Genomic DNA, 17,605 nt, shown 5'->3' with positions numbered 1-17,605 from the left:
GTCACCGCCCCACCCCCGTGTGACGTCATGCTCCGCCCCCTCAATGCAAGCCTATGGGAGGGGGCGTGACAGCTGAAAAATCCACCTCACACCGGAGCATTGTGACGTCACGCCCCCTCCCATAGGCTTGCATAGAGGAGGCGGAGCGTGACATCACACGGGGGTGGGGACGTTACGTCACAATGCTCCGGCCCCGTGATCGCCAGTCATCAGACCCGGAGCAAACATGCTCCGGGGACTGATGGTAACGGGGTGCTGCGTGCAAGATCACGGGGGTCCCCAGCGGCGGGACCCCTGCGGTCAGGCATCTTATCCCCTATCCTTCGGAGAGGGGATAAGATGTCTTAGCGCTGGAGTACCCCTTTAAGCCCTTTCAGATAATTTATGTGTGTTATTGACATGATCCGTGGACTGGTGCCAGTTTTTCGATACAGTATTTTACATCTTCATCAGTTGCATATGATATAATTCATGTATACATTACAGAAACGCTACGGTTTATTATGTCTTCTGCACGTGTCATTGTGGCAATGGCATGTGCTTAAAGGGGTACTCCGGCGCTAGGACATCTTATCCCCCGCCCCCGTGTGACATCACGTTCCGCCCCTCAATGCAAGCCTATGGGAGGGGGCGTCAAGCCCCCTCCCATAGGCTTGCATTGAGGGGACGGAACGTGATGTCACTCAGGGGCGGAGCTGTGACATCACAATGCTCCGGCCCCGTGATCGCCAGTCATTAGACCCGGAGCGAACACGCTCCGGAGACTGATTGTAACGGGGTGCTGCGTGCAAGATCACAGGGGTCCCCAGCGGCGGGACTTCCGCGATCAGGCATCTTATCCCCTATCCTTTGGATAGGGGATAAGATGTCTTAGCGCTGGAGTACCCCTTTAAACATTGGAATATTTCTCGTCAACAACTCGTACGAATGTCCGCCGCAGTGCGTGCATGTGTACATGGGCTGTGCAGACCCATCAATTTTTCAACTGGCTACGTCATGTTCTCATGCAACGTGGCTAAGGGCTACTGCAGCCCTGTCAGCTGCGGCACCAATATCCACACCAGGTTTTGTATGTATTGCAGCTAGGAATGACCGGATCAGTCGCCACGGTAAATCTGCCGCCCGGCACCTCGCGGGTATTCACGTGTTAATCTTTTCCCTTTACCTATGAGTTTATATAAACCTTCAATGTATTGTGTTACTTTTGCCATGACTAAGAGCTTACCCTAAGCTCAAAACGCGTCACTGCGCTGTTTTTAACACACTATTAGGTGTTTTTGTTTTCCATGTTTTTAATATAAGACAGTAAAAGCTATGTTTTAACAGCAATCCACCCGAGAGCTGGACCTCCCCTTCCATTCAATTACCTATTTAAAGGGGTACTCCGGTGGAAAACTTTATTTTTTTTTTAAATCAACTGGTTCCAGAAAGTTAAACAGATTTGTAAATTACTTCTATTAAAAAAATCATAATGCTTCCAGTTCTTATTAGCTGCTGAATACTACAGAGGAAATTCTTTTCTTTTTGGAATACAGAGCTCTCTGCTGACATCACGAGCACAGTGCTCTCTGCTGACATCTCTGTCCATTTTAGGAACTGTCCAGAGCAGCATATGTTTTGCTATGGGGATTTTCTCCTACTCTGGACTGTTCTTAAAATGGACAGAGATGTCAGCAGAGAGCACTGTGCTCGTGATGTCAGCAGAGAGCTCTGTGTTCCAAAAAAGAAAAGAATTTCCTCTGTAGTATTCAGTAACTAATAAGTATTGGAAGGATTAAGATTTTTTAGTAGAAGCAATTTACAAATCTGTTTAACTTTCTGGCACCAATTGATTTAAAAAAAAAAAAGTTTTCCACCGGAGTATCCCTTTAAGTGGTTGTAACCTTTTTGTTTTTAACCTTTACCGCCCTGACAAGCATAAACAACTCTCCTAAAGTCCTCAGAAGTCTCTTTCCTTCCAATACCACCACAATTGCACAGCTATTAATATAGCACAATAGTAAAAATAGCACAATTGTACTATGATATGCATAATTTGCAAATGGCAGTAGACTTGTGCAATTTTTATAGCTAATTGAATGCTAAGTGTGAACACACAGCCTAAGGCTCTGTTCACACATTCAGGTTTTTAATTGCAAAAATTGAATATTGGAATGGAATTGGAAATTGTGAATACATCTTAAAAAAAAAACAGGTCGCCCACTCACACCTGATTGTCTTTACTGTACATTCACCATAAAATTATCTGCTAATCTTAAGGCTATGTTCACACGCCAGAATTTCCGTGTGGAATTCCGCACGGAGATTTCGCAGCCGCAGAGTTCCATTGGTTTCAATGGGATTCTGTTGCGCTGTGCACATAGCAGAATTTCCACGACGGAAACATCTAGTGCGGAAATTCAAATTCTGATGTCCGCAAAACAGTGGTTATGTCCATTCTTTCTATGGACTTCCCACGGAATGCAGAATGTCCACATGGAGATTTTCTGCGCCATCATTCTGACGTGAACATTTTTCACATTTGCCATTTGATCATTTCCCTCAAATACATTACCAAATCGAATATTTTTTACTTATTTGAGTCACTTGGCTCTTTTTAATCGACTTTTATGACTTGTGTGACAATCTGATGTCGTTTTAGGTCAAATTTATGCAAAAATATAGAAAATTCAGAAGGGTTCACAAACTTTCAAGCAGCACTGTAAATTGTGTAGCACTTGTGACAGTGTCACCTATCAAGCGATGGGAGACCTTGTCACCAAGTGAATGGTGAGTTCTTGAAGTTGATGTGCTGAAAGCAGGAGACATGGCCTAGTGTAAGTGTCTGAGGGACTTTGACCAGTGCCAGGTTGTGATGTGTAGACTCCAGGGGTCAGATCATCGCCTGCCGGTCTAACAGATGGTCTTGTGGAATCTTCCCGGTATCTTACCTATATCAGAAATAGATAAGATAGGGGAACCAGAGAACTGGTGAGTAGGTCATACGCACCCAAGGTTTGTTGATGTGTGTGGGGGTGAAGACTAGCCAAAACCACAGATGAGCAAATCGATAGAAAACATATTAATGGCTATAAGGTGTCAAAATACACGGGGCATTGCAGTATGCAGGACTGTGTAGGCAGGACTGGCACAAGGATTTTTGCCACCCTAGGCAAAAGCTAATTTTGCCGCTCCTTGACTCCTCCCATTGACATGCCCCACCTTACTACTGGGGTGACACACTGTAACAAACCCCTCATGTAATCTACTACTGGGATGCAACACTAAAATAAACCTCCTCCTCATATAATTGCTTTACTTCTGGGGTGACACACTGTAACAAACCCCCTCCTTATGTAATCTACTAATGGGATACAACACTATAATAAACCTTCTCCTCATGTAATCTCCTTACTACTGGGGTGACACACTGTAACAAACCTCCTCCTCATGTAATCACCTTACTACTGGGGTGACACACTGTAACAAACCTCCTCCTCATGTAATCTACTACTGGGATGCAACACTATGATAAACCTCCTCCTCATGTAATCTCCTTACTACTGGGGTGACACACTGTAACAAACCTCCTCCTCATGTAATCACTTTACTACTGGGGTGACACACTGTAACATACCTCCTCCCCATGTAATCACCTTACTACTGGGGTGACACACTGTAACAAACCTCCTCCTCATGTAATCTCCTTACTACTGGGGTGACACACTGTAAAAAACCTCCTCCTCATGTAATCTCCTTACTACTGGGGTGACACACTGTAACAAACCTCCTCCTCATGTAATCACTTTACTACTGGGGTGACACACTGTAACAAACCTCCTCCTCATGTAATCTACTACTGGGATGCAACACTATGATAAACCTCCTCCTCATGTAATCTCCTTACTACTGGGGTGACACACTATAATAAACCTCCTCCTCATGTAATCACCTTACTACTGGGGTGACACACTGTAACAAACCTCCTCCTCATGTAATCTACTACTGGGATGCAACACTATGATAAACCTCCTCCTCATGTAATCTCCTTACTACTGGGGTGACACACTGTAACAAACCTCCTCCTCATGTAATCACTTTACTACTGGGGTGACACACTGTAACAAACCTCCTCCTCATGTAATCACTTTACTACTGGGGTGACAACTTAGCGGCTGTCAGGACCTGGAGAAATAACTTTCTTGTGGTGGGCAGAATGGCGCCCCCATCAAAGGGGGCTCTAAGCAGCTGCCTATTTTGCCTACAGGTGGAGCTGGCCCTGTGTGTAGATGCAGATTAGTAGGTGCACCCATTTTGACCCATGTCTTGCGCCAAAAGCACATAGAATGAGCATCAGAACGGAAGAAGAAGGCATCTGGTCTGATGGATCACTGCTGGGTGCATGTAAGTCACTTACCTGTGGAAGAGATGGCGCCAGGATGCAGGGACAAGCCGTCGGGGGCAGTGTGATGGGCAATGTTCTGCTGTAGACCTTGTGTCCTAGCATTATGTAGAGCAGTGGTCTCCAACCTGCGGACCTCCAGCTGTTGCAAAACTACAACTCCCAGCATGCCCGGACAGCCAACGGCTGTCCGGGAATGCTGGGAGTTGTAGTTTTGCAACATCTAGAGGCACACTGGTTGGGGAAACACTGACCTAGGCTGTTTAGGCATGCTGGGAATTGTAGTGTTACAACAGCTGGAGGCACACTGGTTGGGGAAACACTGACCTAGGCTGTTCAGGCATGCTGGGAGTTGTAGTGTTACAACAGCTGGAGGCACACTGGTTGGGGAAACACTGACCTAGGCTGTTCAGGCATGCTGGGAGTTGTAGTTTTGCAACAGCTGGAGGCACACTGGTTGGGGAAACACTGACCTAGGCTGTTCAGGCATGCTGGGAGTTGTAGTTTTGCAACAGCTGGAGGCACACTGGTTGGGGAAACAATGACCTAGGCTGTTCAGCTATGCTGGGAGTTGTAGTTTTGCAACATCTGGAGGTCCGCAGGTTGAAGACCACTGAGGTTACTGTGACACGCACCACCCACCTAACCATCATACATTGTAGCGGGACTCCCTGGTGGTAGTTGGCACTTTAGCAAGATAACGCTCCTTGCCACGCTGCATAAGTTTACATACCTGTGACTCATCCTCCCCTAATATACAGCCCTATAGATTTATACAAGACACTTCCCATTCCCAGAATCCCATTCTAATTGCTTTTATGTCTCATTTCTGTCACCTTGGAAAAGACGTATGACTTCAGGTTTAATTGTTGCGTTCTGGCGAGTAACATATTTCATTCGACTCAGAGCATTCTGTGATTTAATTAGAAGCTACGCTGATCACAGACGCGTTTCATGTTAGAATGATTTTAAACAATTTCATCCGTTATGTGGAGAAAAGGTGAAATTAACCTTTTCATGGACCTGGTAACCAGGACTACATAGTTGGGGTAGTCACCTCCACGGCGGCGCCCTCACTTGTACCGAGCTGTCTTGGCGCTGTTAATGTATTTCTGTAGGTTGGCACTAATTATAACTGAGAGTGGATAGCGGTATTATTTAGGCATTCTAGGTGGGAAGTGTAATATATTGTTACTTGGGCGTACTAAGCTTATATCATTCGAGAAGTATTATGTGGGCATTTAAGAATTGTATCACAGCACCACTTCATCCGTGTACAGTAGTTTTTATGTGCACTACCATGGTATTTGTATTCATTTTATGCTATTGTACCATTTTCTGGGAAACATAGTTGAAGCCTTGTTGTCCCCAATGTGATATCTCAGGTATTGAAATCACAAGTGTTCCAATAGACTTTATATACATCCGACCATCCAATAGACTTTATATACATCCGACCATCCAATAGACTTTATATACATCCGACCATCCAATAGACTTTATATACATCCGACATCCAATAGACTTTATATACATCCGACCATCCAATAGACTTTATATACATCCGACCATCCAATAGACTTTATATACATCCGACCATCCAATAGACTTTATATACATCCGACCATCCAATAGACTTTATATACATCCGACCATCCAATAGACTTTATATACATCCGACATCCAATAGACTTTATATACATCCGACCATCCAATAGACTTTATATACATCCGACCATCCAATAGACTTTATATACATCCGACCATCCAATAGACTTTATATACATCCGACCATCCAATAGACTTTATATACATCCGACCATCCAATAGACTTTATATACATCCGACATCCAATAGACTTTATATACATCCGACCATCCAATAGACTTTATATACATCCGACCATCCAATAGACTTTATATACATACAACCAACCAATAGACTTTATATACATCCAACCATCCAATAGACTTTATATACATACAACCAACCAATAGACTTTATATACATCCAACCATCCAATAGACTTTATATACATCCGACCATCCAATAGACTTTATATACATCCGACCATCCAATAGACTTTATATACATCCGACCATCCAATAGACTTTATATACATCCGACCATCCAATAGACTTTATATACATCCTACCATCCAATAGACTTTATATACATCCGACATCCAATAGACTTTATATACATCCGACCATCCAATAGACTTTATATACATCCGACCATCCAATAGACTTTATATACATACCACCAACCAATAGACTTTATATACATCCAACCATCCAATAGACTTTATATACATACAACCAACCAATAGACTTTATATACATCCAACCATCCAATAGACTTTATATACATCCGACCATCCAATAGACTTTATATACATCCGACCATCCAATAGACTTTATATACATCCGACCATCCAATAGACTTTATATACATCTGACCATCCAATAGACTTTATATACATCCGACCATCCAATAGACTTTATATACATCCGACCATCCAATAGACTTTATATACATCCGACCATCCAATAGACTTTATATACATACAACCAACCAATAGACTTTATATACATCCGACCATCCAATAGACTTTATATACATACAACCAACCAATAGACTTTATATACATTCAACCATCCAATAGACTTTATATACATCCGACCATCCAATAGACTTTATATACATCCGACCATCCAATAGACTTTATATACATCCGACCATCCAATAGACTTTATATACATCCGACCATCCAATAGACTTTATATACATCCGACCATCCAATAGACTTTATATACATCCGACCATCCAATAGACTTTATATACATCTGACCATCCAATAGACTTTATATACATCCGACCATCCAATAGACTTTATATACATCCGACCATCCAATAGACTTTATATACATCTGACCATCCAATAGACTTTATATACATCCGACCATCCAATAGACTTTATATACATCCGACCATCCAATAGACTTTATATACATCCAACCAACCAATAGACTTTATATAAATTTCACCATTCCATAGACTTTATATACATCCGACCATCCAATAGACTTTATATACATCCGACCATCCAATAGACTTATATACATCTAACCGTCCAATAGACTTTATATACATCCGACCATCCAATAGACTTTATATACAACCGACCATCCAATAGACTTTATATACATCCGACCATCCAATAGACTTTATATACATCCGACATCCAATAGACTTTATATACATCCGACCATCCAATAGACTTTATATACATCCGACCATCCAATAGACTTTATATACATACAACCAACCAATAGACTTTATATACATCCAACCATCCAATAGACTTTATATACATACAACCAACCAATAGACTTTATATACATCCAACCATCCAATAGACTTTATATACATCCGACCATCCAATAGACTTTATATACATCCGACCATCCAATAGACTTTATATACATCCGACCATCCAATAGACTTTATATACATCCGACCATCCAATAGACTTTATATACATCCGACCATCCAATAGACTTTATATACATCCGACATCCAATAGACTTTATATACATCCGACCATCCAATAGACTTTATATACATCCGACCATCCAATAGACTTTATATACATACAACCAACCAATAGACTTTATATACATCCAACCATCCAATAGACTTTATATACATACAACCAACCAATAGACTTTATATACATCCAACCATCCAATAGACTTTATATACATCCGACCATCCAATAGACTTTATATACATCCGACCATCCAATAGACTTTATATACATCCGACCATCCAATAGACTTTATATACATCTGACCATCCAATAGACTTTATATACATCCGACCATCCAATAGACTTTATATACATCCGACCATCCAATAGACTTTATATACATCCGACCATCCAATAGACTTTATATACATACAACCAACCAATAGACTTTATATACATCCGACCATCCAATAGACTTTATATACATACAACCAACCAATAGACTTTATATACATTCAACCATCCAATAGACTTTATATACATCCGACCATCCAATAGACTTTATATACATCCGACCATCCAATAGACTTTATATACATCCGACCATCCAATAGACTTTATATACATCCGACCATCCAATAGACTTTATATACATCCGACCATCCAATAGACTTTATATACATCTGACCATCCAATAGACTTTATATACATCTGACCATCCAATAGACTTTATATACATCCGACCATCCAATAGACTTTATATACATCTGACCATCCAATAGACTTTATATACATCCGACCATCCAATAGACTTTATATACATCCGACCATCCAATAGACTTTATATACATCCAACCAACCAATAGACTTTATATACATCCGACCATCCAATAGACTTTATATACATCCGACCATCCAATAGACTTTATATACATCCAACCAACCAATAGACTTTATATAAATTTCACCATTCCATAGACTTTATATACATCCGACCATCCAATAGACTTTATATACATCCGACCATCCAATAGACTTATATACATCTAACCGTCCAATAGACTTTATATACATCCGACCATCCAATAGACTTTATATACAACCGACCATCCAATAGACTTTATATACAACCGACCATCCAATAGACTTTATATACATCCGACCATCCAATAGACTTTATATACATCTGACCATAAAATAGACAACGTCCAATAGATGACTTTATATACATCTGACAATCCAATAGACTTTATATACATCTGACCATGAAATAGACAACTTTATATACATTTCACCATTCAATAGACGACTTTATTTACATCTGACCATCCAATAGACTTTATATACATCCAACCATCCAATAGACTTTATATACATCCGACCATCCAATAGACTTTATATACATCCAACCATCCAATAGACTTTATATACATCTAATCATCCAATAGACTTTATATACATCCAACCATCCAATAGACTTTATATACATCTAATCATCCAATAGACTTTATATACATCCAACCATCCAATAGACTTTATATAGATCCAACCATCCAATAGACTTTATATAGATCCAACCATCCAATAGACTTTATTTACATTTCACCATCCAATAGACTTTATATACATCCGACCATCCAATAGACTTATATACATCTGACCATCCAATAGACTTTATATACATCCGACCATCCAATAGACTTTATATACATCCGACCATCCAATAAACTTTATATACCAGACTATAAAACTATAGACTTTATATAGACCAATGATGTCCAAACTTTGGGCCTCCAGATGTTGCAAAACTACAACTCCCAGCATGCCCGGACAGCCATCGGCTGTCCGGGCATGCTGGGAGCTGTAGTTTTGCACCAGCTTACACTTTATCGGTGTTGCCTAATTTATGAATGTAGGAAGGTGGGTTAAAGAGAAGACTATATCAGTACTGTGGCTTTATAGAACAGACTGTGTGCAGCGGTGGGATAGGACACGACTCGTGCGCGTAGTGACAGCATAGAGCAAGATGTGTACAGTATGTTCAGTGATCTGTATTGGGTCCATCTGTTCTGCACTTGTTTATACTGACGCCCTATGAGGCTCAGGTTACAGCACCAGATTTGGAGCAGCGGTATCTGATGCTTGGTGCACTCGCTCCTGTCAAGAGCCCTGTGGTCGAACAATATGGATATCAGTCATCTGACAGTCGCGTTACATGTGTTACATGACCCGAATATGTTATTTCTATCTGCACCTTATTTCGCTTTTTAGTTCCATAATTAATTATAATTTTATTTATTTTTTCAAATCTGACATGAGTAACTTTGTGGTAATTCTAAAATAAGGTGTTTTTTTATTTTTTTACTAAATTTTGGTTGATACATCCACCATTTTCATGATAAAATTGGAAATATTTTCCTTTTTTAATAAATTCTAAATTTTCCGCCACTTGCGTGAAGGATAGTCGTTCTACATCAGTAAGTTTTTAATTCACGTTTACAATGTGTCTACTTCATGTCAACATCATTTATTAAGCATTCTTTTTTATTTTATAAATTTTTTTAATCCTTTTATAGATGTGTTAGGGAGCTCATAAATTAGGTGGCAATTTTAAAAATTTTCAAGTAAATTTTAAATTTTTTTTAAGGATCTGGTCAATTTGGGAGGGAATTTGAGGGGCCGGAATGTTTCATACCCCCCTAAATACACAAAGTATTTAAAATGGCATTTAGGAAGTTTATTAACCCATTAGGTGCTTCACAGAAATTAATACAAAGTTGGGAAGAAATAAAAAAAAGTAAAATTTTTGTTTGCAGATTTTCAATTTTTATCAATTATTTCTGCAACACAGTAGCTCAGTGTTTCCCAACTGGCCTCCCTAATGCTGTTGCAAAACTGCAACTCCCAGCATGCCCGGACAGCCTTTGGCTATGGGGATTTGCTCCTACTCTGGACAATTCCTGACACGGACAGAGGTAGCAGAAGAGAGCGCTGTGGTCAGACTGGAAAGAACTACACATCTTCCTCACGAGTATACAGCAGCTGATGCGTACTGGAAGGATTAAGATTTTTATATAGAAATAATTTACAAATTTGTATAACATTTTGGGACCAGTTAATGTAAAAAAAAACATTTTGTTTCCAGGGTACCCCTTTAACACAGATACAGATTTTTTTTTTTCCGATCTGTATGATAAAAACAAAAAGCCCCAAATTATGACCCTAAAGACTTAATTATACAAATGGAGCGCACTTCGATTGATGGATTGTCTATATCCAGTTAGTCAGGGCTCCGACTTCTAAACCTCTACCCCCAAGACCCTTGTAATATGCCATTGAGGACTACCGGTAGAATACCCCTTTAAAAAAATTTAAAAAATAGAGTCTATTAGCTATTCAGTTTGCACTTTGATGCCATTAGGATAGAATAACAGTATATGTTGTAGGATTCGCTTATTCGGGATTCATTATCATCACAGTTATCTGTCTTTTTGATATCACGTATACATTTTTAATGACAACTTTCTACACTGGGAAGAGATATCTCGGGGCTGGATTTTAATGGGTATCAGTCGGTAGAAATTGGCGTTTTGTTACTGCGAAGACTTTGATAAGGTTCGGCTTCCATATTCCAATCTGCCCCCTCCCCCCCTCCAAAAGATTAGACAGAAGTCGGGATGTCAGCCCCAGATCAGCATCTACACTCCTGGATAATGAATAATGAAGACTCAACATTTCCAACAGTTCACGACACGACACGTTCCCGATTTTAGGGTTTTATGAGGCATTTTTTTTAAAGCCAATGTCAGTAAAATGGAAGACACGTATCATAAATGGAGAACAAATAGAATGCAAAGAGTGAGACGACTCCTTTTGTTTAATCCGTTTTTAGCTTAGGCCTCCAGCTGTTGCAAAACTACAACTCCCAGCATGCCCGGAGAGCCGGAGGCCCACTGGTTTGGACACATAACTTTCTAGGAGTAATAGTTTTTGTTTTTTCTATTATCTTCTTTTTTAATAACTTTTTCCCTTTACATAGCTCTATGACGGCTTGTGTCTTTTTGTGGAACAGGATATATATTTTGTTTAATGTTATGCAATGTATTGATAAGCGGAAGGCTGTCCAGGCATGCTGGGAGTTGTAGTTTTGCAACAGCTGGGGACACACCGTTTGGAAAACTCTGTTCTACTCTCTCACACTTTCTTTTGTGTCCCGTAGCGGCCATGCCTTTTGGATGTATCAGTGTCCGCAATGAGAAAACGTATAACTGCTTCTCGGATATCACAGACAAGTATGAGATTGGTCAGCTGCTCTGTGCGTGAGTATTCTGCTCCCACCAACTTCTTCCTTCTAATTCACTTGTAAATGTAGTACTGTACATATGTTTACTATACCTGTGTCCCGCAGAAAGGAGTTTTGCGAAATATGCCTCGCCCGAGAGATGCAGACTGACCGCGTCTACGTCTGCAAAAAATTCATGAAAAAAGATGGCCGAAAAGTGAGGAGAGCGGCAAAGAATGAGATAATGATACTGAAAATGTAAGTAAATAGATATCTATATCTATCTATCTCATATCTATTACATATCTATTTATCTATCTCATATCTATTTCATATCTATCTATCTTATATCTATCTATCTATCTATCTATCTCATATCTATTACATATCTATTTATCTATCTCATATCTATCTATCTATCTCATATCTATCTATCTTATATCTATCTCATATCTATCTCATATCTATCTATCTTATATCTATCTATCTATCTATCTATCTCATATCTATCTATCTATCTATCTATCTCATATCTATCTATCTCATATTTATCTATCTATATCATATTTATCTATCTATCGCATATCTACCTCATATCTATCTATCTATCTCATATTTATCTATCCATCTCATATCTATCTATCTCATATCTATCTATCTCATATCTATCTATCTCATATTTATCTATCTATCTCATATCTATCTATGTATCTATCTATCTCATATTTATCTATCCATCTCATATCTATCTATCTATCTCATGTCTACCCATCTCATATCTATCTATCTATCTCATATCTATCTAGCTATATCATATTTATCTATCTATCTCATATCTATCTCATATCTATCTATGTATCTATCTATCTCATATTTATCTATCCATCTCATATCTATCTATCTATCTATCTCCTATCTATTTAGCTATCTCACATCTATCTATCTCATATCCATCTATCTATCTCATATCTATCTATCTCATATCTATCTATCTCATATCTATCTATCTATCTATCTCATATCTATCTATCTATCTCATATCTATCTATCTCATATCTATCTATCTCTATCTATCTATCTCATATCTATCTATCTATCTCATATCCATCTATCTATCTCATATGTATCTATCTAACTATCTTTCTCTATCTATCTCATATCTATCTATCTATCTCATATCTATCTATCTATCTCATATCTATCTATCTCATATCTATCTATCTCATAACTATCTATCTCATAACTATCTGTCTGTCTGTCTATCTATCTATCTGTGGTAGAGTGTTTGATGCAAATAGCAGATGTTGTTACCCTAGGAGCAGATGGCATTAACCCCTTGTATTTGTGACGCCAGGGCGTGGTTTAGCCTATAACCACCTGAAGGTATACCGCTAGCTCTTCTAGACCTCTGTAGAGTAGGAGGCACCCACACCAGTCTGTGAAGCATGGGGAAGCAGTCTATTCTACAGCAGATAGATATTGTGGCTACGTGTACATGTAGCGCTAAGTATTCAGATGGTAGTCACCGTTTCTCCTGTGGTGGCGCTGTAGACACTCGGACACTAGATTATGTTTAGGGATTCCCTCTTAGGTCCGGTTCACATTGGGATTCATGCCTCCGAGGCACGGATACATTTGCAATACAGTAAAATCTCCCTTAGCGGACACCTCCCAATAGCGGACAGTTTTATTCCCTGGCGTAGTCCCATGAGACTTAAAGGGGTACTCCGTTGCCCCATCGTTCGGAACATTTTGCTAGGTGCGGGGGGGTTGTGACATCATAGCTACGCCCCTCGTGCCGTCACGCCACGCTCCCTCACTGCAAGTCTATGGGAGGGGGCGTGATGTCACAAGGGGCGTGGACGTGACATCACAACACCCGAACCTAGTGTTCTAAATGAACGCACAGAGATCGCAAGAGTCCCAGTGGCCGGACCCCCGCGATCAGACATCTTATCCCTATCCTTTGCATAGGGCAGTGGTCTTCAACCTGCGGACCTCCAGATGTTGCAAAACTACAACTCCCAGCATGCTGGGAGTTGTAGTTTTGCAACATCTGGAGGTCCGCAGGTTGAAGACCACTGGCATAGGGGATAAGATGTCTCGGGGCGAGTACCCCTTTAATGTATTTGCACCCCCCCAATAGCGGACACGTACACACCCATGCGTACATGTTAACTTCCCAATAGCGGACAACCAGGCTTATCTGCCGACCCTACCTTGCACCCTACTACACCAAAATGGACTTGCTCACACTTGGAAATGGACTAGCCCGCTAGAGGGGTGTTGGGCAGCTGGCCAGCCGTGTTAGATAGAGGAGAGGGGAGGCAGTAAGCATGGCGCGGTAGAAAAGAGGGGACTATTCGATATACAGTATTCGGTCATTTAGCACATTTTAGAGCCTTTTTTCCCCTATAGCGGACCCTTTTTTTTTTCCCACCGTAAGTGTCCGCCATTGGGAGATTTTACTGTATCTCTAAATTTTCTGCCTACATTTCTGCCCTATTCAGTCCAGTCATCTAAACTCGGCTAATGACTATTGGGGGGGGGGAGATTTATCAAAACCTGTCCAAAGGAAAAGTGTCCCAGTTGCCCATAGCAACCAATCAGATCGCTTCTTTCATTTTTAACAAGACCTCTGCAGAATGAAAGCAGCGATCTGATTGGTTGCTATGGGCAACTGGGCAAATTATCCTCTGCGCAGGTTCTGATAAATCTCCCCCCCCCCCCAATGTTTGGGTCAATTTCTGAGTGTGTCCGAGTATTGGGTTGGACTGAAAAGCGCAGCAAGCAACGTCAAGCCAAGTCAAAACGCAAACCTTTCCAGTCTAAGCCAAAACTCAGGAGATTTATCAGAACCCGTCCAGAAGAAAAGTTGCCCAGTTGCCCATAGCAACCAATTAGCACCCTTCTTTCATTTTTAACAAGGCCTCTGCAAAATGAAAGAAGCGATCTGATTGGTTGCTATGGGCAACTGGGCAACTTTTCCTTTGCACAGGTTTTGATAAATCTCCCACAGATATGTTCAGAAAATGACCCGAACGTAGTTTCGACCCGAACATCATTAAACTTAAAGGGGTACTCCCATGGAAAACTTTTTTTCTTAAATCAACTGGTGCCTGAAAGTTAAACAGATTTGTAAATCACTTCTATTAAAATATCTTAATCCTTCCAGTACTTTTTAGGGGCTGTATACTAAAGAGAAATCCAAAAAAAAGAAATGCATTTCATGACCACAGTGCTCTCTGCTGACCTCTACTGTCCATTTTAGGAACTGTCCAGAGCAGGAGAAAATCCCCATAGCAAACATATGCTGCTCTGGACAGTTCCTAAAATGGACAGTAGAGGTCAGCAGAGAGCACTGTGGTCATGAAATGCATTTCTTTTTTTGGGATTTCTCTTTAGTATACAGCCCCTAAAAAGTACTGGAAGGATTAAGATATTTTAATAGAAGTGATTTACAAATCTGTTTAACTTTCTTACACCAGTGTATTTAAAAAAAAAAAAAAAAAAGTTTTCCATAGGAGTACCCCTTTAATGGGGCCCATTAAAGATAGATCAGTAGATTGAGATTTTGCCCATGTATCTGTTCCTGGGAGGCACGAATCGTGAACGAGGCCTTACTGAAACGTACTGTCGATGATTGACAACCCCCCCATCGTCTCTAAGTCCACAAGGGAGTCTGCTGATAATATTGACTAAGACCTTGTCTTTATGGTTGCAAGTGTGAGATAAATTGTGATCTGGGGAAGAGGAACAAAAACCATCATCTTGGATTTTTCTCAAGTCAATATATAAGAAGTTGATTGGATTACGGTCAATAAGAAGCTAGGCTGCTTCATAATGAGTCAGCGGAGTCCCCGGAGTATGGGGTAGCTATGAATCTCATAAGCTTTAATAATATCTCCTCTCAAAAAGCAGTTTTATTGAGATTATTTTCTTTTAATGACAAATGTGCATCTTGTCTGAAGGAAGAAATGGCGTCGACTACAATGCTCTGCCTTTATACGCCTTATGCCGAAAACAAGGCGGATTGTATTCTCACATCTAAAATGTAAATTCGTGAGGTTCGGGCTGAGTTTATGTCTTTATCTTTCCTGCCGAAATGTTAGATGAGGAACCGGTGGACCCCAATTTAATAAAGTGGAAACCTAGCCTTATTCTCAGAAACCATTCTAACAAGGGTATTTCGTACTTTTCTTGGACTAACACGCTACTTGCTCTGTTTTCTTTCCTATTCACATACAAAGCTACATTCATAATTCCTCTGATGCCTCCTACCAGAGAGCAATGCATCATGTGAGCTTAAAGGGGTATTCCAGGAAAAAACTTTATTCTTTATATCAACTGGCTCCAGAAAGTTAAACAGATTTGTAAATTACTTCTATTAAAAAATCTTAATCCTTCCTGTACTTATTAGCTGCTGAATACTGCAGAGGAAATTATTTTATTTTTGAAACACAGAACTGTCTGCTGACATCACGAGCACAGTGCTCTCTGCTGACATCTCTGTCCATTTTAGGAACTGTCCAGAACAGCATATGTTTGCTATGGGGATTTCCTTTTACCCTGGACAGTTCCTAACAATAGACAGAGATGTCAGCAGAGAGCACTGTGCTTGTGATTCAGCAGACAGTTCTGTGTTTCAAAAGGAAAGAATTTCCACTGTAGTATTCAGCAGCTAATAAGTACAGGAAGGATTAAGATTTTTTAATAGAAGTAATTTACAAATCTGTTTAACTTTCTGGCACCAGTTGATTTACAAAAAAAAAAGTTTTTCACCGGAGTACCCCTTTAATTAAAGGGGTATTCCAGGAAAAAACTTTTTTTTTTTTATATCAACTGGCTCCAGAAAGTTAAACAGATTTGTAAATTACTTCTATTAAAAAATTCTAATAATTATCAGCTGCTGAAGTTGAGTTGTTCTTTTCTGTCTGACAACAGTGCTCTCTGCTGACATCTCTGCTTGTCTCGGGAACTGCACAGAGTAGAAGAGGTTTGCTATGGGGATTTGCTTCTACCCTGGACAGTTCCCGAGACAGGTGTCACCAGAGAGCACTTAGACAGAAAAGAACAACTCAACTTCAGCAGCTCATAAGTACCGAAAGGATTAAGATTTTTAAATAGAAGTAATTTACAAATATGTTTAACTTTCTGGAGCCAGTTGATATCTAAAAAAAAAGTTTTTTACTGGATAACCCCTTTAAAAAACAGCTGCACAGATAAGGCTATGTTCACATCAGCGTTGGAGCTCAGTTGCAAAATCCATTTAATCAATAGGACCTGAGCAGATAAAAAAAAAGTGCTGCATGCAATGTCTGTTCACGCTGCAGAATATCTGATCAGGCAGAGGTTCTGGCAGTAGCAGTGGCGCCTTCAGCTGTTGCAAAACTCCCACCATGCCCCC

General features: G+C 40.1%; 1 protein-coding gene across 4 annotated transcripts in view; it reads left to right on the top strand.

Annotated features, from left to right (window-relative positions):
• The window catches only part of LOC130290806 (caM kinase-like vesicle-associated protein), a 99,564-nt gene that overhangs the window by 50,350 nt on the left and 31,609 nt on the right, over positions 1 to 17,605 (top strand). For all 4 annotated transcript variants that reach the window (XM_056538895.1, XM_056538894.1, XM_056538897.1 and 1 more), the window contains exons 2-3: positions 12,136 to 12,235; positions 12,325 to 12,456. In XM_056538895.1, the coding sequence (XP_056394870.1) occupies positions 12,136 to 12,235; positions 12,325 to 12,456 (232 nt within the window). The remainder of the gene's footprint in view (positions 1 to 12,135; positions 12,236 to 12,324; positions 12,457 to 17,605) is intronic.

Source organism: Hyla sarda, chromosome 9 (assembly GCF_029499605.1).
Source record: "Hyla sarda isolate aHylSar1 chromosome 9, aHylSar1.hap1, whole genome shotgun sequence".
Taxonomy (NCBI): domain Eukaryota; kingdom Metazoa; phylum Chordata; class Amphibia; order Anura; family Hylidae; genus Hyla; species Hyla sarda.
Note: the sequence above shows the minus strand (reverse complement) of the source record. Positions and strands in the feature narration are given on the sequence as shown.